Below are 22,650 nucleotides of genomic sequence, written 5' to 3'. Positions count from 1 at the left end.
TCACTTTCTCATGAATCAACTTGTATTGTTTATTACATTGACTTTTATATTTATACATATACAACATAGTGTTTTTGTTTTAAGATTATACACATTTGTTTCATCTGACTAGAATGAACACACACTATGGAAAAAGAAGCAAAACCAATTCTGCTTCCTGCAAATTAACATTAGCATTAACAGCTGGCATTGATAAAGTAATTCATGTCATTCAGAAATAAACACTGTAACAGATACAATTCTCTATACTGCACACTAGAACACTGCACTCTGTGTGTGCTGTGTGAGACACACATTTAGATGTAAAGTCTTTTAATTACGTAAAATTTGGTCTAGTCACAAAAGGATGTGCTATCGCAAGGCAGCAGGACTTTGACCTCTTTTTTCTGTATGACGGCATTGGTTCGAATATTGCTGCTAGGACAGATTAGGCTTTATTAGAGCCCTTCCACATATTAGTGCAGTTCACAGAAAGCAAAGTTGAAGGTGCAGTATGTACACCATAAATCTTTATCAGTGCTTTTTACAGAAAAAAATCAGTGCCTGACTTATTTCCAATGATACTAATTGCATATTATCAGAAAGAAGCACTGATGATAGAAAACATAAAGCAGTGCTGTACCACAGTTGGCTCACATTATTAGTTTTATTATTATTATTTTTGCATTTGCACCACTAGAGGGTGACACAATCATTTCATTTGCACTGAACACCTTCAAGCTCACATTAGAAAACAAGGTTGTTCCACCTGACAACTTCATCATAAAGTAAACATATTTCCAAATATACACATAATAATGTCTTTAATGAGACTTTCATGACTATGAATGTAGTACACATAAATAAATAAAATAAATAATTGACATTTATGGAGATGTCAAAACGAAATTTTGTGCAAAACAAAAAGGACAGCGGAAATGTGTGTGTGTGTGTGTGTGTGTGTGTGTGTGTGTGTGTGCGTGCGTGTGTGCGTGAGAGATGAACTGGGAAAATTAAGTGAGCAGTCGGATCACATACTCAGAACTGGACCCAGTTTGTAGAGGCTGACTCTGGCTTGGAGGGCTGAGATGACATGCTGAAATAAAGAAAGAGAGAGAGAAAGAGAGAGAGAGAAGGGAAGAGTGATATTTATTCATCCTCACACCCAAGGCAAAGAAAATGTGCATTACCCCTCCCATAAAAACACCATAGAAAGTCCCTGCAATATGTTTATTAGTTGTTAATTTTTAATTAAACAAATTTCCACCACATTATACTAACTAAGTTTAAAACATGGGCTAGAAATACAGCTCTGGAGAAAAATAGACCACTGCATTTTGCAAAAAAGAGTGATATAAAGTTACCCAACAGCAACGTGAAAAACTGATGAAGAGCCAAACGCATGAAAGCAGTAACTGCAAATCATGGTTATTCCACCAAATACAGATTTTTAATGTTATTTAGCCAAAGCATTTAAAAAAAATAAAATTAATTGCATTCTGTTTTATTTAAGTTATTAAAGTTCTGTAAATACTACATGATATTGGGTTATTGAAATTTGTTGTGATGATGTCATTTCCTTTAAAAATACACTCTAAATAACAATAGTTGTATTTTGAATTTAGGAGAAATATTGTCAGCAGTTCACAGAACATGAAACAAAACTGTTCATCTCAGCAATACATGCATCTGTTAAAACAAACAAACAACAACAACAACAAAAAAACAGGCGTCTCTTATTTTTTTCCAGAGCTGTATAATCTTAAGCAAGAACCCTTTATGTGTTCCTTTGTCAAGTGGGGAAATCCATTAAGGATTCCATGGTCAGTCTGTTCTTGTTGCTGTGGTCAGGCTAGCACGGAGAAGCTACTTTTAACAGTGCATCCGATTCAGCAATGAGTTAACAGTTTGTGTATGGACTACAAATCCACACTGTGCACTTTATAATGCTCTATCTCTGACTCCGTACTGTCTACATAAACCTGAGACTATCCTTGTAACACTGACTTGGCGCATGGGTTCCAGCACTGCTCTTCGTGATGTGCATTGTTTGAGTATGACTACCTCTATGCCATTCCCACCTCTTGCTATTCACTCTCACCCTCGTGCGTTCGCATTCCCATGTTCACATACTGGACACAATGATATTTCCAGAGTACTCTGTCTTGTGGTTTCCAACAAGAAGTTTTGTCATTTTGGTTTTTCCCCTCTGTTTCCAATCACATAAATCGTTTGTATAAATAAAAAAATATACATTTTCAAGTCACTCCATATTATTAAGAAACTACAAAATTTAAATACATGGATAAATTTGAGTTATTAGTGTTTACTGATAAAAAAAAAAGATGCACAGTATTCACATGGCTTATTTAACTGTATCTCCCAGTAACATGCCAAAAAGTAGCATATACATTTTCATATTAAGGACATATTTATAAAACAGTAAACAGTCAAAAGTATAAGAAGACACCTGACCTTTATCCTGAAATGTGGACCCACAAAGAATGAAGCATAAAACGGTATATGATGATTTTCTTCGTATGCTATAGAATTACAGTCGGAACCAAGAGGCCCAAACCTGTTCCAGCATGACACCATAAAGCCAGTCAAGGATATAGTAACACCAAAAAGGACTAAAAAAGCCACATGGGTTTTCATTAAATCTAGTGTATTTATGGGGGAAAATAGAAATTAATAATAAAAAAAGAAATAATTGCAATTTTTTTCTCATTACTCCAATGAAAGTATTTTTGGAACCCTTGGTATAATTCAATTTAGCTTGACTTCTATGATTGGTTGTTGATGCTGTTATAACTGCAAGTTTACAGCTGTTTTCCACAGTGAATATACTTTGTATAGCTTCCTAAATATGATCAATGAAATCTAAAACTTGTTCCTGATTGCCTGGACTTCTCTGGCCACTAGGCAGCGCCAAACCTGTTTTGAATCATGTATTCTAGCCAACCATTAAAGTAAATGTATTGCGCCAGTATGTCTAGCTCCTTTGTTGGGGGCGGGGGGTTGGGGGTACTTTACCTGTCAGATGTAAAATCTCCCCACAGGTCAGCATTTGTGCTAGGAGGAGCTGGCTGGACCAAAGTGCTAGAATCATTGCTGTCTAAGTCCAGCAAACAACCTGAGGAGAGGAAAAAATATTTTACTGTAGCAAGAGTAAAATGCAAGCTTTATAATCCCTAATTTGTAAATATTTAACTCCGACCGTTACAATAACCTGGAAATTAAATGCACTTAACTAGGATTTTACATCATTTTACGTCTCTCGTTACCTCTAAATCACTTTTGCTGCAATTAGTTGTCCATAGAAGTCACATAATGAGATAAATGAATGTGTGGAACTAAAATATAACATGATTGCAATATGCAATAATACGGCCATTCCTGGAAAGCTTGGAGTTTGCTATAGACAAACGGAAACAGCATCATAAAGACCAATGAGCTGTCAAAATATGTCTGAGACACAAGATCAGGAAAAAGTATCAATCAGGGATTGGTTATTATTATTATTATTATTATTATCTCAAACTTTGAACATTCAGTGGAGTTGTTATAACCAGATCCAGTTTTACTCTGTTTCTGACAGCCTCTCAAAACTGAGAACAACATACCTATGTTGCTACTGCTCGTTAGTGGTTCTGTGTTGTTATTGGTCGGAGCGGAGGAAGGAGGCGGAGCAATTTTTCCACTCGGAGGAGGTGGGAGTAGTCCAAAACCACCTGAACTTTGCGGACGGGACTTTTCTCTCTTTTTACTTTGCTGAATAATAAAAAAAAAAGCATTGAGAGAAAAGAATAAACAATTATTTAATGCACTGAAAGCCTCCTTTTAAAATGTCTGCACTTGAGCTTAAGCTTAACAATCACATGACTGTTTATTTCAGGCTTATTAAATATACACTATATTCAACATATTTTACAGAAAACAGCAGCATAAGCTTTATGTGTAATGTGTGTGGGATATTGTGAAGATGAAATGCCTTTACCCCAATGTTAAGAGTGATGGTCTGACCTTCTTTAAATCCCAAGTCTAATTTAGGACCTAAGTCTGGAGTTTGAGCCTGTTTACTCAACTCATTATCCTGCTTTACCCACCTGAGGGAGAGAGACAGAGAGGGAGAGAGAAGGACTATTAAAGAAAGCCATTACAGGAATACTCTAAGTACCGTACCCAATGGATCATAATAAAAAAAAGAATGAAATGAACACGGGTAACACACTTGAAATGATCCTGCAAGGCTACGTTGAAATCAAAAGCATCTCCCCGATCGCCAAATCCAATGCCGATGAAAGCACTACGACCTGAAAAAGAAAGTGAGGGGGAGGGGGTCCCTGATGTCTAATTTTGAGAGATAGTATTTCAATCAGATTGAAAATATAAAACGCTATCAAACTCACCGCTGTCATCTTGAATCCTAAGAACAAAGTAGCGGCTTGAATCACTTACAGTTTCGACTGCAATACCAGGATACTGTTCCACTGGGGCTTGAGCAAACAGCTCCCCTACAGGACGGGACGGAACAGCATTAATTAGCAGAACTGCTTATCACTTTTGCTCCAAAACAATCAAACAAACCAACAAACAAACAACAGTCATAATTATGATTGCAATGTTAATTTAAACTGTGTTTCTTTTAAGGAAAATAGCAAGAATTACTTAAATGACCTGCACATCTTGACGAGGTGAATATATTTATGTTTTCATTTTCTTGTAAATGAAGAAATGGATGATGTGATATGGCCTTTTAAGAAAATTGCTCTGCATATGGAAGAAACAATAATTTTGGCTTTGGGTAAATTCCATAAGATCTCCAGTAGAACTGCATAGCCTAGATGAAAAAAAACAAGCTGCCATTATTAAAAATGTCAAGGTGGACAATAGAGTCGATGAGTCCACATTGACTCTATTCCAGAATGATGGGTGCGTCAGAGTAAAAAGGGATGCGCAGGAAGCAATATACAAGTCATGCATAGTGGCCACTGTACAAGCAGTTTTATGATATGGGGTTGCTTCAGTTGGTCAGGTCCAGCAATCTTATGTGGAAATAAAATTAAGTCAGTGGATGACCTGATAACCAGGTTATCACATCTATGCATTTTTTCTTCTCTGAAGGTACAACAATTTTACAGGACTCAAACTGTGAAAGTGTGGTTGTGAAAGTATAAAAAATTATTCTCACACAACTGGTTTCCTCTTAGTGCACCATAATCAAGGTTAAAAGTTGTCTAAAAGCGTGTGCCTTTTTTTTTTTTTACTAAGCAGTGTCATGATACATGCATGAGCACATGACGTGTCAGGGATAAAGACTTTACTTTAATAAAGTAACTTTATTTTAATCACAGTGAACAATTCTCTCGAACTTTAAGGATGTTTAAAAAACAACAGGAAGATGGACTCATTTTCCTTTATCAGCGTAATCAAATGCATGTCGTAGGATTTTGCTAGAAGATATTTGCAATAATTAAAAGGAAAAAAAAATCTCTTTTCTATACGGTTCCGATGTCATAAGGTCAAATTCTTGGCAGTACCATACATTTTTCAAGCAAATTACAACTGCAAAGAATGGGCTGTTAAAAAAAATAAATAATTATGTGTGTTCGCTAAAGGATTGTCGTAAGAGCCATATTTCATTCTTGTAATTTGTTGTTGTGTTTATTTTATTTCAATTTATTGGTTAAGCATTAAGTCTGTTAGTTAAGCATTAAGCATTAAGGCCATAAAGTGTATTAGTTTAAGCATTTAGTATTATACTCGTAAGTTGTATTGTGACATCATTTCATAAGTTGTTCTGTGACATCATCCCACAGTGATGTAGCTGTATGTCTATCATGCATGTTAGTTGTTCAGTTGCTGTTAAGACACGGAAGGATACAGAAAGGTTTGGAGTACACAAGCTTTTGACCGTGATAACGTGATATCGTGAGACTGTAAGCTAAAAGATTTGAGTTGAGCTAGAAGAGATGAGTTGTTGTAACTGTAATCTATTGAAGCTACAGAACACAGCAAACGACTTGTCGTGACTACAGTGGATTTATGCAAGAAACTGTAACAACCGTTGTACTTTGATGTTGAAAATAAAACAAGAGACAAAGAAATCAACGAACGTCTGGAGTCGTCAGTGACACTGTGTAACAAAAAGACACGCGTCAGAACCTGTGAATAACATGCACGAACAATTGTTTTAAAGTTTTTTAAGACTGTCAGGATGCCTGTAAGTTGGAGCTAAGAGCACACAGGAAACACTGGAAAAAAAAAAACACACACACGTAGATTGCACTATATAAGATGCAATGCAACTTTAAAGTAATAACAGGAACCGTTCTAGGGCACTACGAATAACTGTCATACTGTATAGCAATTTTTCCCGAATGTGATATATGTCATTCTTGCCAATTAGATAATGTTGTATCTGATTGGCTGGAATTACATGTCTCACATTACTCACTTTACGTACTGTAAACTGTCTGTGGTGATTAAGTTTTCTAACAAAAATAAATATTATCAATACATTTATAAAACAATAAATAATTCTAAAAATCTTTTATATTTCTTCATTGCTTGTTTTTTGTTGCTCCAGATTAATTTTTTAAGCTGAGATGATCATGAATGACCCAAATATGAGTAATTATAAAATAGATTGAAGATTGCCCTTGGTGCCTGATATGAATCACTATATGCTTTTTAAAAATAGCAAGCAGGTGACAGTTAATGGGGACAACATGGCGGCAAAAAAAAAAAAGCAGGAATTTCCAGATGACTCAATTGAATCACCCAAGATGAATTTACGAATATGCTGATTTTACGTTCATCATATATTTAATAAATACAAAAATGAGGTTTCAGAGTACACATCTTAATCAGAGAGCAGCATGTAAATGAGCCTACTTGCACCAAAATATCCTATGATTGGAAAATGACTGCAGTGATTAATAAGCTTCAGCTAGCAACAAACCTATTAACCCTAACTGATACAGTTAGTCGCTTCTCAGTTCTTAAACAGCTACACTGTTTAAGAATGGGTCAAATTACTGAATGTACCAAATAACCAGTTTATCACATCAATGCAGTTTTTCTTCCTTGACGGCTCTCCGGGACTCAGAATTGTCTGGGATCATTAGAAATCATTGAACCCTAGTGAAAGTCGTTGTGATGTGCTGGAGGAGACTTTGGGGAGCAGATTGACTCTCCCATCGCAGAGACCTGACCAACTGGCGATGAGTCACATTCATAAATAAGTGTGACTCTGGAGGAAAGTAATTGTTTTAACATTGCATAAGATGGTTAAAACACTGCACCGGCTAATGCGTGACATAATCAAAGCTAAAGACGGACCAAAGAATTAGTGTGTTTCACTGTGTGTTTTGGACAAGAATGTACAAATGGACAGAGAGGATATATGGTTTAAGAGAAGTATAAAGGAGGCCATTTATGGGCAAGTGGACAATTTGTCTGTGAACAGAGGTGGAGATCCCCAGGAAGAACAAGACCTCTTCACAGGTCCATCAGGAAAGCCACATCCATGGACACGCTCTTCTTTCACATTCTCCGGCCAGGGTAGGAAATAAAATATGAAATAATCCGTCAGACTGAAGAAGCTACTTTTATTAGTAGTGAAACATCTCGACCTAACAAGATAAGACCTAAGAATATTTGATGAACAAAAAATAATTTAACAATTCCCTATTCTAGAACAAAATAATAATAAAATAAAAAAACAGTGTGAGGTTTTAAGCTATGTATCTAATACCTCCCCTAACTGCGTTCCAGTTTACTACCATGCCTGCTTTTTTACTTTGACAAATTCATGCTCTTAGCTCTATTGGAATTACTGTGCATTGGAATCTGTGTGTGTATGTGTGTGTGTGTATGTGTGTATGTGTGTATGTGTGTGTATGTGTGTTTCTATTAAGTTCATCTTCCTCTAACCTGAGATCTTATCCTCTAGTTTAATGTAGGCAACTTTTCCCCTGGCAGTCACTCTCATTCGGCCTGTCCAGTCAGGAGCGTCTAACTTCCAATCAGCTGCCCTGCAACAAACAAACAAACAAACAAACAATTAATCAATCAATAATTCAAGCAAACAGATAATTAGTATTGCAATATTATTAAGTGGCAACTCGACTACGAGATCAGATCAGGAAAGTGGTTCACACACAACAACCAAAAAAAATGACTCCAGTGGAGCTGATAAACTCAAAATATGTCATAGTTGAGTGACTCTACTTTTATAGCCCTGACCCAGCTCAGCTTCTGCAGCACATCCACTGTTGTGGTTTAGCTAATCAGAGGCTCTTATGTAAATTTTTTAACTGAAAGAAGCTCATCAGACCAGAGACTACTTAAAAGGCTCAAGATATGAGTTGAGAAAGAGAAGCATTTTCATAGTCACTCAATCTCTCTGGTCAGATTAGTAAACACAACATGGCTACTTAAAAAAAAAAAAAAAAAAGCCAAGGGGAAAAAACCCACAATGTTTAAATGTGAAGTATGTGTTTACTCGACTCAGATCAAATTCAAAATAAATACAGTATGTCTCAGCTGGTTAGAACAAAACGGTGCTAGGCAAATGATCATGAAACTTCCCTATAAAGCAAAACATAACTACTTTAAGCTGATTTATTTATAGCCATAAACTAATCCTATTGGTAACACGGTACACAACGGTGACTGTTCTCATCCTTCAGACATAAAGTCTTACTTATCCTGACATTTCTAAAGAAACTGTTTAACTTCAGTGTCAGTATCGGCTCACACAATGATGCTGGTTTGATATTTTTGGCCTGTTGTCTGTTTCTCAGATGTGGCACTGAGGCATTTAAAAATTCCAGCAACACTGCGTGACTTGATACACTCATACCAGCTCTAGTCACACTACCATGGCACTATACTCAAAACGGTGCACCACCCAAGCAACATCTGGACAGTAGATGTCGAGTGATGGTCGCTTTCCAATAGCCTGAAGCAGAAGGAGCTGATAAACAGTACATATTTACAAAAGGGCTACACTTATTCATACCACAGGACTGCTGAATATTTTCATTAATGCAATTGTTTTAGTATGGTTTTCATCTGATAGTATCTCACAGGGACTGGTGAAAGGGTGTATTGTGAAAGATCTACATTAGTTATTATAATTATATAATTATAGCCTCATAATAAACACAAATTAACAGAATGTAATTTTGACAAAGTAAAAAAAAACTGAATTATTGCCATTAGGGAAGGAACGTACTAGGGATCAACTGATACAATATTATTACAGTATTTAGGCGCAAATTCGATTTGTCTTGCGATTCTATAAGCATCATGAGTTTATAAATATACAGATAATTTTTTTTCCCTCTAGTTTCGTTACAATTCTAAAAAAAACTTATAATAATTTCTACCACACAGGATGCTGTGCTGCCTGCCAATGTGTGAATAGTTTAGAGCACACCTCCTGTAAGGTTGGTTATAGAGGAATGGCACCATTTTACCACCCTTGAATGCAAAAATCCTGACGATATATGAATTGCCATACCAAAGAATTGTGACGCATAACTGAAATGATTTCTTTTTACCCTATCTTTAATTGACATAGAGTTTTCAAATTCTTGGTAATATGAGAAGTTGACTTTTTTTTAAATAATTTTTTTAAAGTTTATAGCTACGACAGCTTGACAACAGGAAACAGCGTGTTTTGTGGATGTTCCAGAGAAATAAAATATTTTTGGCACATGTAATATAAAACAAGAATCAACTAGTGACAATCCTAAACTACTGTCTTGTGACAGAATGCTTTTCCCCCCTTTTCTAATTGTATAACTACGAAGTGCACTTAAACAGGTACTTTATAAAACTACTGAGAGTATGTACATATTTGTACACTCATCAACTGTCTCTTAATGGGTTACAATCATTATAATACAACATACATTTTAATAGAAGACACCCCCAAGAATTTGATCACAATTTATTTGGGTTTTTCTGAAATCAACCTATACATACAGGGTAAAAAAAATAATAATAACATACACCCACTTGGATTACTAATTTAGGGTTGATGAAAGTTCTGAAATGTCTTTTACATGATGAGTATGTAAACTAAAAGCTGGAACTATATATGACAATAGGTGAGTTAGAGGATGGGACATGGGAGGAGTTAATAAGTTACATAGAAGAAAAACTAGTTCTTTCCAAAATAAGCACCAACTTTTGTGAGATCTTGTAAAAATATCCGACACTTAACCAGGTGGGTGAGAGAATATCTGGGGCAATGTACTGTAAGAAGCGTCATTGCTAGACGAGCATTTAGTGATTAATCAAGTAATACAATGAGCTTGGACTAAAATATACTTCGCACAAAAAAGTTGCAGACTCGCATTTCATTTAATCAACTTCGATTTTGATTACAGCACAAAATGTGTGGGCCAATTCATGTGTGAAAATCATTCCTCATACTCCTGAAACCACTCTTTCACGATTTGAGTCCTGGAATACGGCTGTTTCATCAGAGAAGAAAAACATCACTGAAGTGATAACCTGGTCATTGAATACTTTCATGTCATCAGCTTCATTTTATTGCACATGATGTTGCTGAGCCTAGACCTGAACAACTAAAGCAAGCCAGATTGTAACTCCAGGGCTTGAACAGTGCATGATGAGTGCATCGCTTCTTGCGCTTCCCTTTTTTCCCCTGACAAACACATCACCTTGGTATAGGGTCAATCTAAACTCATCAGATTACATGACCTTTTTCTATCGCTCGGAAGTCAAAACATTATTGCTCCCTAGCAAATTGAAGCATTATTGAAGTGGTGTTTTTCCTGATTAGTCTTACTAACAAGTAGTTTTCGTATGGCCACACAGCTGTTTGTTCACAATCCTGCCAGTTCTTGTCACATTGTGAGCATATGTGAGCATGGTCTTACTTTTACTATTAAACATAGCTATGGTTTTTACTGTTGAACTTTGTCCTTGATCTTTCTGATCTTAAGTTATAAGATCCCGTCCCCGACCCCCATTACATTCATTCATCTTATATATTGCTTAGCCTGTGGACAAAGTAAAAAAATATATATAATAAATAAATAAATAAATAAATAAAAACATCCCCAATGGTGTTAGTTTTAGTACACGGATTAATGACAGGACATAGTTAGTAACTTAGTAACCCAGTGTAAGGATCTATCAGATGGCAGAAACTTAAGCACTTTTGTAAGTAGCTTTGGACCAGAACGTCTGCCAAATGGCTAATTGTAAATGTAAATGTACAGGGTTGTAGGGGCCTGGAACCTACGCCAAGCGACTTAGGGCACGAGGCAGGATACACCTTGGGCAGATGCCAATCCATCGCAAGGCACACACACACTACAGGTCATTTGACAACACAGTAAACCTAATCTGCATGTCACTGGACTGTGGGAGGAAACCGGACTACCAGGAGGAAACCCACCAGTCATGAGGCGCACACAGACCTACGGTGGGAATCAAACCTTCTGCCCTGGAGGTGCAACTTAGGGCACAGTGCTAAACACTACACCACTGTGCCTCCTTGACCGCATTTCCTTAACAAAGTTGTGGGTTCATTAGCATTGTCTTCCTAGGTTTTGATCATGTGTTAAGATGCAATGGTACTTAATCAGTTCCAGTAATTTCAAATCTCTAAAGCCTTATTTTGTAATAGGGTGATTGAGAGAGAAAATGTAAATTATTATATATATATTTAATTCCTGTCCCATTGGGCCTTTGTAGGATCCATAAAAGTGTCAACATTTTTCCATTATGTTGAAACTCTCACATATTCCTGTGATCTCAAAATGAGAGCGTGCTGCAGTAGTCATCCCTTAAATGAGGAAATATTCCAAACAAAACATGTTTAGTTTTTGATGGTTCATTTTTTCCCGTCCGGTTTATCTGATGGACAAATAAGGCATGTCACGTTCTGATGCCCTTGTTGATGATTTGTCCAATAATCGTTTATTACTCAGCAATGAAACGTGCCCGAGTTCTTCTCGGTTCTCCCACGCGGCTGCCGATGAGCCAATCAGCATCCAGGAACGGGATTAAACAAACAGCGTCGTCCAGTCATTGTCAGGAAATCGCTGACGTCAGCATGTTAAGTGAAAACGTAAACACGATGTCTCAATCTTTCTTATCCCTCACGTCTCCTTTCAAACGCACACACATACACGCAAATATATTAGCAAGACACTGCTCGGTGATTACGCACTCCAATAAAACTTGAACTCGTCACGACTTTGCTGAAATGAGAGTGATGATGAGTGTGTGTTATGTTATACACACTGTCCACTCATACATAATCAGGCTTTATGACATGTTCGTGTGAAGACCAGACTAACAGTCTCTGAGCATAATGAAGAGGCGCAATTATTATTATTATTATTATTATTACACACTCGCAATCCCTACTGCTGGCGTGTTTACATTACGTAATGGTTTCCAGGCCTAAATCTTGTCCAGCATCAATAAACATGAGGAGTGTAAACACGACGCGCGCGCAAGAAGATGCAGGTTTTAAATAAACAGGGCTTAATGACGCTGAAGGAGATGCGACTGAATCCTGATGCGACTCTATGTGATGTAAAAGGGTGTGTGTGTGTGTGTGTGTGTATGTATATATATGTATATGTTAGAGATGCCGGTAATGATAAAGGATGAAAGTCACGGCTCACGGTTTTTTTTTTTTACCTGACGGCCCGGTTCGACGCTCGCGGCGGAATTCGGTACACATTGACGTCAGGTTTGACACACAGAACCGACTCGTATTCCCCCTCGGCCGCCATCTTGGATTTTAATTCAACCGCTAGTTTGCTGCAGCCCTGGTCTCACTGGGGTTAACGGGACCGTTAATGTCGTAATACACCGTATATCCGCGCACCACATCTCAACAGCAGTTAAATGTATACATTTCCCACAGAAACACTCCACGAAAAGTGGAAGCTGTTATAGCTAACAATGTCGTTGCAGATTTGGCCCAATACTTTTGTTCCCATAGTGTATATTCCTCCTAACAATTAGTGGTAAGTTTCCTTTGACTGAATGAAATAACGTACACATACGCGCGACATACGAAAAGTCTTTCTTTATTGTAGTAGTTCTTTTTCAAAAGTAGCACAAACATAGCACCCCCGAACGCATTGACCAAAAAAAGAAAAAACAAAACAATAATGCTATTTCGATATAAAAAAAAAAAAGATTAATGTTTCAGTGATTCAAGTCTCAGGAAATATCTTTTTACAGCACCATAATTCATTGTCATGTAAACTCTTGTCATGTCATTAAAGACCCAGCAAAGCGAAGCCATCCCTCAGGTCCTCACACTCGCTAGGCTGTAAAGACAAAGACATGGTTAAGACGAAGACAAACTCTAAAAGTTAAAGGTAGTTAAATTAGGAATAATTCATTTTTTCATTCGTACCTGCAGGATTCGCTGTAGTTTCCGGGAAAGTCTGATAGAGTTCTGGTGAAGGCCGTCCCAAGCCTTAAAAGCCCTCTCATTACGAGCCACAAAGGTTTGCCAACAGTAGAAATAATCTGTGGAGAAAGAGAATATGGCACGGAGGCACAAACTTACAATCTCGTAATTAGAAATTTGTGCTGACAGTAAACGTCCATTTGTGCTTACAGGAAATTTGTCAAGAGTAAATTTAAGGGTTAGGAATAGGGTTTTGCCCTCTGCGTGTATTGCCCAGGCCCAGGACTTACCATATAGTAAGATTCCCCGAGACACACACACAAACACAGACATACACCCAAGCTGAAAAAAAAAATGCCTGTCCTGACGCAACCCTCCCATTTTATCCGAGCTTGGGACCGGCACTGCATCCAGTGGCAGGGGTTTGGGCACTGGCTGGGAATCGAACCCCCAGGCCTTTTGTATGGATATAATAAAATGGGTAATTAGCCATAAAGGTTCCAGTCTCACTTCTACATGAAATGTGAAAACACAGCAAATTAAACCATTTTCTAAAGTGGTGTAAATATTAATTTATCTGATCATTTGCAAACTATGGGTCTTATACAGGCCTTCATTTTAATTAAATATATGTATTATATGTACCTTATCGCTGATCAAATCTATGTATTTCACTAGGTTTTATTATACATCTGGAAGGATTACAGAACCCTCCCAGGACCCTCACATCACCTTCTCTACAGACAGCTTCATGTCCTGGTTGGGGTTAATGTTCATCTTATAGCTTTATTGATGATATTGCACACTGTTTGAGTTAGGTTTAAATGTAGTCATCACTCCAACCTTGACACCATCTAATGTATTTCAGTTCAGCTTAGGCATTCACAGTTGGCTGTTCACAAAGATTCAGAGAAAGCCAAAGATTAAAAAATATATATATTTTACCTTTATAGGTCATAACAGTCACCTTCACACCTGCCCTTTGCAAGCAGCGGAGTCCCTCTCGCTCCCGACTGTCCTCCCGGTCGCAGAAGTAGAGGCGAGAGACAAAGATGCGTAGCCTCAGGTTGGGAAACTGAGACATAAAGCGAGAAAGGCGTTGGGCACAGTTTGAACAGGGTGACCAGGAACAGAACCAGGTGATCGCATAGGCCACTCTAATACCATCCACACCAGAACCTAAGAAACCCGGACACAATACCCCAAGGTAGCTCAGGAAGAGAAGCTGAGGGGAAGAAAAAGGATTTGATGCATTATGTACTGTTATTAATATCTATATAAGGGTTTAAACTAACAAATTACAGGTTAATGGCATTGCATTTGACTTTCTCCTGCAATCTATTTTTCTTCATGCAGTTGCATATTCCTACCATTCACATCTTACCTCCACGTGACAGCCAGAGCGATTGCGCAGGTGCCCAAAATCAAGGGAGAGCGAGTCGGGACTGTTGCGTTTCTTGACCACAAAACAGAGGTAGGTCTCGTTCCTCCCACGTGCCCAGCGTACGTTCTTATAGTGGTAAATAAACTTCCTCTGAGTCAGCAACACTCTGCAGCAAAGAACAATAGTTCACATACCTATTAATAGTCATGAGTGGTGATAAATAATATCATATTTATATGTTGTAAAAAGTTGGAAGATGATCTCAATTTGAAAAACCATTTACAATATTTTACATAATTAATTTTTTTAAAAATGTTTTTAAATACTTATTTAATTTAATAAATTAAAATATTTTCAGTTTTTAATTATTTTTAATTATTGTAACTTTACATATATAATTGATTTATAACAAGAATCATAAATATTATAGTAAAATTATGATACATTATATGGCACAATTAACAGCAACAACAACAACAATAAATATTAATAAATAATAATAAATAATAATAAATAGTTAATAGTTTTATAATTTGTTAAGTGAAAAGTAAAAGGCTTTGCGCATCTGAGGATTTGGCTTTTTAAATTTAAATGTCTCAGGCACTCATGCATGTAGGAAATGCTACAACATAACAACAACAGCTATACGTAGATATAGAGATTGCGCTGTGCAAAACAACACACACACACACACATGCACATGCACACACATCTAGCACTCTCAGTTTCATCTTCTCTTACTGTAATATTTAAGAAATATTTAAAAATGCATTGGCATTCAGCATTGGATATATTTCCATTCATAAAATATTACATTTTAAATGCTCCTTTTTTTATATATATATATATATATATATATATATAATTTCTGAACTCTCCATCAGCAGCTGGTTTTATGGCATGCACAGCTGCAGCATTTACACTAGCTTTCACAGTATTAAGGGATTTTTTTTTTTACTCACCTGTCCAGTTTGCTCATCATTCCGAAAGATGAAACCAACTCAGTGGTTGAGTCATGCAAAAATGAGTGAGAGTTTTGAAAGTGAAGTAGAGGAAGAAGGAGGTATAAAAGACGTGTGACATATTGATACAGTCGACTGAAAGGTGGTCCCTGATTGGGTGATAACAGTTTTCAAACTCTAGTTAGGAGGGCTGAAGTTAATTCTAACCGACAATTTTAGAGAGTTGTATTAATAACAGCTGTTATTTAAAGGGACTTGTAGAACAGTTCTTACCGCATTATGAAACAACAAACATTGGACAATGCCTGCATGTATTAACAATCACGTAATAGTCTGTTATTCCGGTGGACGAACAAATGGATTTTTATATTTTTATATTCACACACTGATCAGTCATGCAATTAAAATCACAGAGAAGTGATATGAATAACATTGATTATCTTGTTATAGTGGCACCTGTCAAGGGTTTTTTGGCAAGATATTATTAGGCAAGAAGTAAACAGTCCGTTCTTGATGTGCTCGAAGCAGAAAAAAAATGGGAAAACTTATCTACCTATACGTCCTGCAACACTGTAAAAAATGTTCAGAAATGGTTGGAAGTACATGACAAAGAGTTTAATGTATTAAAAATTTCCCAGATCTCAATCCACTTGAGCATCCGTATGATGTGCTGGAGTGAAGCTTTTGTACGATCAGCTTTTTAAAATACATTGCGCAACCAAAAATAAATAAAATAAAATAAATATAATTATATAAAAATAAGTATAATTATATAAAATAAATCAACACCTGGATTTAACGAAGCAAATAGATAAGAGTCTTCCATTGGATATTTACTGCAGGGAGTAGTTTTGCAGTTTAACTGCAGTTTCAGCTGGCACCAAGTTATTTAACCGTTACTGGTACTGTAGGTGAGGGCTGGTGTAGTGAGTGGCTTCTTTTTTCTTAAACAACCATGTCCGAAGACATATCCTGTGGTCGTGGTAAAGATGTTACTCTGTTTCAGAAGGGTCAAATTATTGTTCTGCACCAAACAAAGAAAACAACTAAGGATAAACTAACAACTCACGGCTATGTTTAATAGTAAAAGTGAGAGCATGCACACAATGCAAAGAGTGCTAATGGGATTGGAACTAAACAGCTGTGGAGCCTTAAGAAAACCACTTATCAGTGAGGCTAATCTGAAAAAGACTTCAATTTGCTATAAAGCATAAAGAATGGAAGTGATCCACTCATCATGACTAGTGCCTACTGTACAAGCCAATGGAGGGAAGTGTTATGATTTTGGAGTTTCTTCTGTTAGTCAATTCTAGAGTTAGCATGTTATGTGCCCAAAAAATAAGGTCAGCTGACTACCTCCTGAATCACCAGGTTATTTTATTAAGCATTTTTTTCTTTCCTGATGGCACAGGCATATTCCAAAATGACACATAGATATTCTATCATTTATAAATGATAAAGGAATGTGTTAGGAAGCATGGGACATCATTTTCTCACATGGATTGGCCACCACAGTGTTCCGAACTTAACCCTATTGAGAATCTTTAAGATGTGCTGGAAGGCTTTACACAGTGGTCTGACTCTTCCTTTATTAATACAAGATCATGGGAAGAAATTAACGAAACCCTGAATGGAAATAAATGTTGACATTGAAAAAGCTTATCTGTGTGATGCCATGGTGAATGTGTGCCATGATCAAAGCAAACCATGATGCAACAAAATACAGTGCGTGACTATTTTTGGCTGGGCAGTGTATTTATAATGTTTTTTTTTTTTAAATAGAAAGTAGTGTTAAATACTTTTTTTAAATAAACATACACAACACTACTTCCTTTTTCCTAATGATGGAAAGAATTTACTTATTTATATAAATATTTAATTGCAAAGAATAGGATATTTTTACACAATGGCTCTTGACCACACATTAGTCTCTTAAGTGTTTGACGTGACTTGTAACCTTTTTTTACTCTCAGATGTGCGTCACAAAACGCAGCCTGTGGCGTAACCATGGAAAGCTGGAAATTTCCAGAACCCTTGCACCCAACCAAGGAAGACTCCAATTCACTTTTCCCACACGGCCTTTAATCATTCCCATTATACCTTCTTCAGCATTCTGTTTTTTTTTCTTTCGCTATTGTTTTTATTTTATTTTTTTTTACCTGGGTCTTTCCCTTTATTTTTTTTCCCATGAACATCATGTGAAGTAAATCCAGTAGACAGCTAGATTACCTTCCAGACAAAGTGTTTCCAAAGAGCTAGATTACATTCTTTCTTCAAAACACACATTCCTTCACTCACTTGAGACCTCTTCACCACAAAGAAGAGCCTAGAAATTCAGCCTGACCACATGACATCACAAGTACTCAATGGAATGCATAAGCACACATATCGCTGCTATTATGGATCCTATTCATTTTGACTGGGTGCAGTTGTTTTCGAAACTCTCTCCTAGTTTCAGTACAGTTGGCATCATGTCTGAGTCTCACTCTAACTTACCCTTTAATGCACTCTGTGGCCAGGGAAATCACCGTTTCCCAAAGAGCTCCCTCTGATCTCTTAATCTTTATTTGTTTGTGTGTGTGAGGTAGACGAATGAAAAGTGTATGTCTGATTTTTTACATCTGTCTGCTCCCACGATTCAGCCTTAAATCTTTGAGGTCCAGCTGGATTGCTGGTTGTTGTGTTCATTTGTGTAACAGAGAACAGTGGCAAAAGAGAAACACTGTGCCACACACAATGTAACCTTCATATCATTGCTCTTGATAATAATAATAACAACAACAACAAGAAGGTGAACAGTCACTATGCATAAAGAAAAACAATACTATTATATAAATTATTTTTATTATATTTGTAACTGACACTAATAACGAATATTACTGATCAGCCAAATCTCACCTTTCTTCAGTTTCTGCCTACACCTACACAGTCTGTTTACACACATTCACACACACACACACACACCATGGGCAAGAGCGGCTTAAATGCATCAATTGGCACAGCACGTATGAACGAATTAGGGCAGGAAATGCAGAGTCATTCTTTCCGAAACCCACCCGCCCACACACACACACACATACACACACAGACACACCCCCGAAGACCTATCGTGCAGACAAACTCAACCACAGCTCCAAACACACTTTTCCAGAGCTGTGAACTTGCATCTGTTTCCTGAAGACAATAATAGGTATACTTTGGTTAGGGGACACACTTGCAGGTGTTTACTAATGCGGGCTCCGGCGCGGCAGAACAACAAAGCCCACAACAAACAAGGCACGGTGCCAATTCATGCGAAAGGAGATACTGCAGTGATAGCCTTACTAACTACGAACTTGTTGATTACCTAGCTGTATGCTGTGACCTGTTTAAAAAATTATCCAACCTTGGAATGAGTAAGAAATTATTACTCAACTCAAACTCTTGTTACTCAAGTCTGTAATCTGTGTCTCGCATAACTAAAACCTACAGGTATTTCTGATTACAGTGAACCAAGTCTTGCGGGAAGCAAAAAAAGTCCATCGCTGTTCACTACAGTCGGCCATATGCGTTTGCAAATGGCAATAAGTATTAAAATAATCTGCAGATTTGTAACTAATTTATGTGATTTTTCAGAGTGACATGGTCATTAAATGGTTATTTCTGCCCTATCATGCAGGCATCATTTTCGCTGTTACAACTCTCAATGAAATTATTAACAATGAACTCAATTTTGTCTGAAGATTAGCCTATAAAGATCAATTTTTATATCATGACACTGATGTTTAGTGCAGCTCCAGGTGCACTTTCTCACCACATACACATAACTGTACAAACATCCGGTGGTGAATGAGGTAGTAGGTGACACATATATTTCACAGAGTGTGGTTAAGGTAGAGAGATAACCACATGCATCAACTTCAGAAACATACATGCTTGCTCACTGCTGTTTAATGGCAAACACAAAGACTTGCAACATATATAGTATATATACAGCATGCTTTGTTCTCTTTTCTTCAAACGTTTGTTTATCGATGTTGACATCTATAGTAGGTCTATCGCTGTTAGTCAGTTTACCACAGCACAACCACAGTCTGCACATATCTATACCTTTCAAGCGTGAAAGAGAAAGCTTTACATCTTGAAAAGCCTACGTCCAAGTCATATTGATATTAAGACACTTCACAGTTCGGTTTGAACCCATGCATTCAGATAAAAAAAACATTTTGTGACTAGTAACGCTACTGTACATCATTAAAAGCAGACTGTGAGTAAAACCAATCTCAGAGAAAATTTATTTAAATCTTTTTTTTCACAGACAAAAAAAACATGGCAGTTCAGTACTAGTCTGTTACAGTGCAGCAACATAAATAAAATGCAATGAAATTAATAAATAAAGACAAAAATAAGCAAAGAAAAAAATGTCACACAACAAATAAACAGTAATAATAGACATTTTAAATTAAGAAATTGTGTCATTTTACTCATTGTAGTGATTTTACAGAAATTTAGTAATCTGTAATGTCACAAATTACATAACTACTTCATAAGTTCAAAATGTAGTTAGAAAAGATATGCCCGCTCACTGCTATAGCTCTTTAACGAACACCTTTGTCACTGGAAAGCCCAACCAGCCTTTTCCTGGCTCCTCATAATCCTCCTCCTCCTCCTCACCTTCCACCCCAGAAGTCTCTCCCTGGAGTCGGTAGCCCAGTTTTCTGAAGAAAGCCTCTCCTAGTTTAGAAGGGAAGGGCACGTGAGCATAGACCCTGTGCACTCCACACTGCTTGGCTCTGGACTCCATGCTCTGGACTAGGAGCCTGCCGAGCCCTTCTCTACGGTACCAGCTCTGCACTACCAGCCTACAGATACGGTACACGCCATGCCGACTCCAGCCATCTCGTGCGACGCATCCAAGCACTTCACCATCCCTGTCTGCGACCCAAACTTCCCCTGCAATACGGGCCCGTTCCTTTAAATCATCTTCATCCACCATCTCTCTGTCTTCAGCCTTTCCTTTTTCCACCTCTTTGCTTTTAAACTTCTCTTTACCTTTTTTGCGACGTTTGGCTTTCTCTTGGTCAGTCATAAGCTTGGCTTTGGCAGCATGTGGGTTTAGTATGTCTGGTTGGGAACTAGCATGGTAGCTGCTGCCCAGGTAGTCCCAGTAGGGCCTGCTGGAGCCCAGGATACCCATGGACCGCGGGATGGTGAGCTTGAGGTATATGATGAGAAGGAAAACAGGGATAAACAAGGCTAGCATAAAGGAGTGCACTACAAAGCGGAGCACAGAAGAGACTGTGGCGAGCAGAAGGACTGCTAATGGTCTAGTAATGAGGTGCAGGATAAGCCGGTTCTCCATCCCTTCACATCCTTGCTGTACAGACAGAAAGAGGAAAGAGTGAATGAAGCAGAAATTATGCACGATAAATAAAGATTAGGTAATTGTTACTTTGTAAAAACAAGCCGAAGACAGGAGATTTGAAACAAATATGCACTATATGGACACAGTATTTGGCCAAACTTGTTAATTATTGAATTCTGGTGAGCCAATCAGACCCCTTATCCTCTGTGAAGAGCAATCTTAATGTTGTAGCACACCAAGACATCATGGACAATGCTATGCTTTCAAATTTGCTTGGTGAAGATCCTTTTCTATACCAACATGACTGTGCCCCAGTGGACAAAGCAAAGACTATAAAGACACATTTTGAAGAGTTCAGTGTGGAGGAATTTGAATGGCTTGAACAACCCCATCGAGCACCTCTAAGATAAACTGGTACGGAGATTGTGAGGCAGACCTTCTCATCCAACATCAATGCCTTCCAAGAATCGCATAGCTGCAAAAGGGGGGACCAACTCCATATTGTATGGAGTATATGTATGTAGATACAATGTTATTGCAGATTTGGCAAAATAACTTTGGTCATATAGTGCATCTTCATGATTATATTAAAAAATTACCTTGATGAGAGCTTTTACAGCCTCAATATCCTCCTCTTTCATCCGCCGGAGCCCTACATCCCCCAGGTCTAAGTGCGCCATCTTATTCAATCTTTACGGTGATTTAAAGCCGGGTCCTAAAGAAACAGAGAAACAGGATCACTGACTGAAAGTGTACTAGAGGTTTACAGATGCCCTTTATATTTCTGTTACATAGCTTTTCGCATATATCTAATGGATGTGCATTGTGTCACAATATGTTTCGCATCAAACGAGAATAAACATTTTTGTGGCTAGTTATAACCCTGTCAGTAAATCGCATACTGTCCCTGGTTCTATGCGTTTACGGAGCAGACTGCGTTAGGCCAACGCGATCCAATCGTGCGGTACCAAATATAGACCCGAGGGTTGAACTAGGCGCTAAGACAACACGATATCAATGGTTTTAAACCCGACTTACTTAAATACAAATAACGCATGCACAAAAAACCGTCATGCACTTTTATTTCCAGTAAACTTCTTTATCCGGCATGAAGACGCTCTAATAAGAAGCTCCTGTGCGCATTACGCTTGCAGCGTGGTATGATTAGGAGTCTGTGACTAGCGCTGTTCCTCTAACAAATGTTTTTTTTTTTTTTTTTTTTTTAGGAAAAAGCTCTTGTTTAAACCGACATTGTGCCGTGGACCAGTCACTGCGACTCACCTACTTACCTCAGAAATCAGTTTTCATACAAGCCTGCATAGTGTTTACAAGCTGTAACTGCGCTGGTGGTACCGCTATACGCTAAGCGCGCTTTCGGCGTATCTGCTTTCGTGAATCCCAAAGTAGCGTAAACGCAGCAGGCGCATCATACCGAATCAGCAGCGTGACCTTTCACGAGCCTAGGGGTCATCTACTAGGGCTGTGGATCAGCACCCACCTCCCGTTACGGTATTCTCAAATTGTCATTCTGTATGTATCACGATTTTTT

General features: G+C 37.7%; 3 protein-coding genes across 4 annotated transcripts; all 3 read right to left on the bottom strand.

Moving 5' to 3' along the window:
* Nucleotides 1-4: 4 nt before the first annotated feature.
* necap1 (NECAP endocytosis associated 1) lies at nt 5-12,802 on the bottom strand. The gene is made up of 8 exons (XM_053494650.1): nt 12,685-12,802; nt 7,921-8,021; nt 4,392-4,496; nt 4,214-4,295; nt 3,980-4,088; nt 3,606-3,753; nt 3,016-3,115; nt 5-1,075 (listed from the first exon to the last, which is right to left on the bottom strand). Exons 1-8 carry the CDS (start codon nt 12,777-12,779, stop codon nt 1,018-1,020), a joined length of 798 nt encoding a protein of 265 aa, XP_053350625.1. The 5' UTR covers nt 12,780-12,802; the 3' UTR covers nt 5-1,017.
* Nucleotides 12,803-13,133: 331 nt separating this feature from the next.
* Nucleotides 13,134-15,808, bottom strand: aicda (activation-induced cytidine deaminase). The gene is made up of 5 exons (XM_053495112.1): nt 15,758-15,808; nt 14,796-14,961; nt 14,357-14,636; nt 13,415-13,530; nt 13,134-13,325 (listed from the first exon to the last, which is right to left on the bottom strand). Exons 1-5 carry the CDS (start codon nt 15,775-15,777, stop codon nt 13,275-13,277), a joined length of 633 nt encoding a protein of 210 aa, XP_053351087.1. The 5' UTR covers nt 15,778-15,808; the 3' UTR covers nt 13,134-13,274.
* A 4,200-nt stretch (nt 15,809-20,008) lies between these two features.
* Nucleotides 20,009-22,639, bottom strand: nat14 (N-acetyltransferase 14 (GCN5-related, putative)). 2 transcript variants are annotated; one of them, XM_053494864.1, is made up of 3 exons: nt 22,391-22,639; nt 21,701-21,816; nt 20,009-21,113 (listed from the first exon to the last, which is right to left on the bottom strand). In XM_053494864.1, the coding sequence occupies exons 2-3, from the start codon at nt 21,779-21,781 to the stop codon at nt 20,325-20,327; spliced, it is 870 nt and encodes a 289-aa protein (XP_053350839.1). In that variant the 5' UTR covers nt 21,782-21,816; nt 22,391-22,639; the 3' UTR covers nt 20,009-20,324. The 2 variants fall into 2 exon arrangements, with proteins under 2 accessions (XP_053350839.1, XP_053350840.1); XM_053494865.1 differs by lacking the exon at nt 22,391-22,639 and adding an exon at nt 22,140-22,246.
* Nucleotides 22,640-22,650: the final 11 nt, after the last annotated feature.

The sequence above is a fragment of the Clarias gariepinus genome, chromosome 4, assembly GCF_024256425.1.
Source record: "Clarias gariepinus isolate MV-2021 ecotype Netherlands chromosome 4, CGAR_prim_01v2, whole genome shotgun sequence".
NCBI classification, from domain to species: domain Eukaryota; kingdom Metazoa; phylum Chordata; class Actinopteri; order Siluriformes; family Clariidae; genus Clarias; species Clarias gariepinus.
The sequence above is the reverse complement of the archived record's forward strand: the minus strand, read 5'-3'. Positions and strand labels throughout refer to the sequence as shown.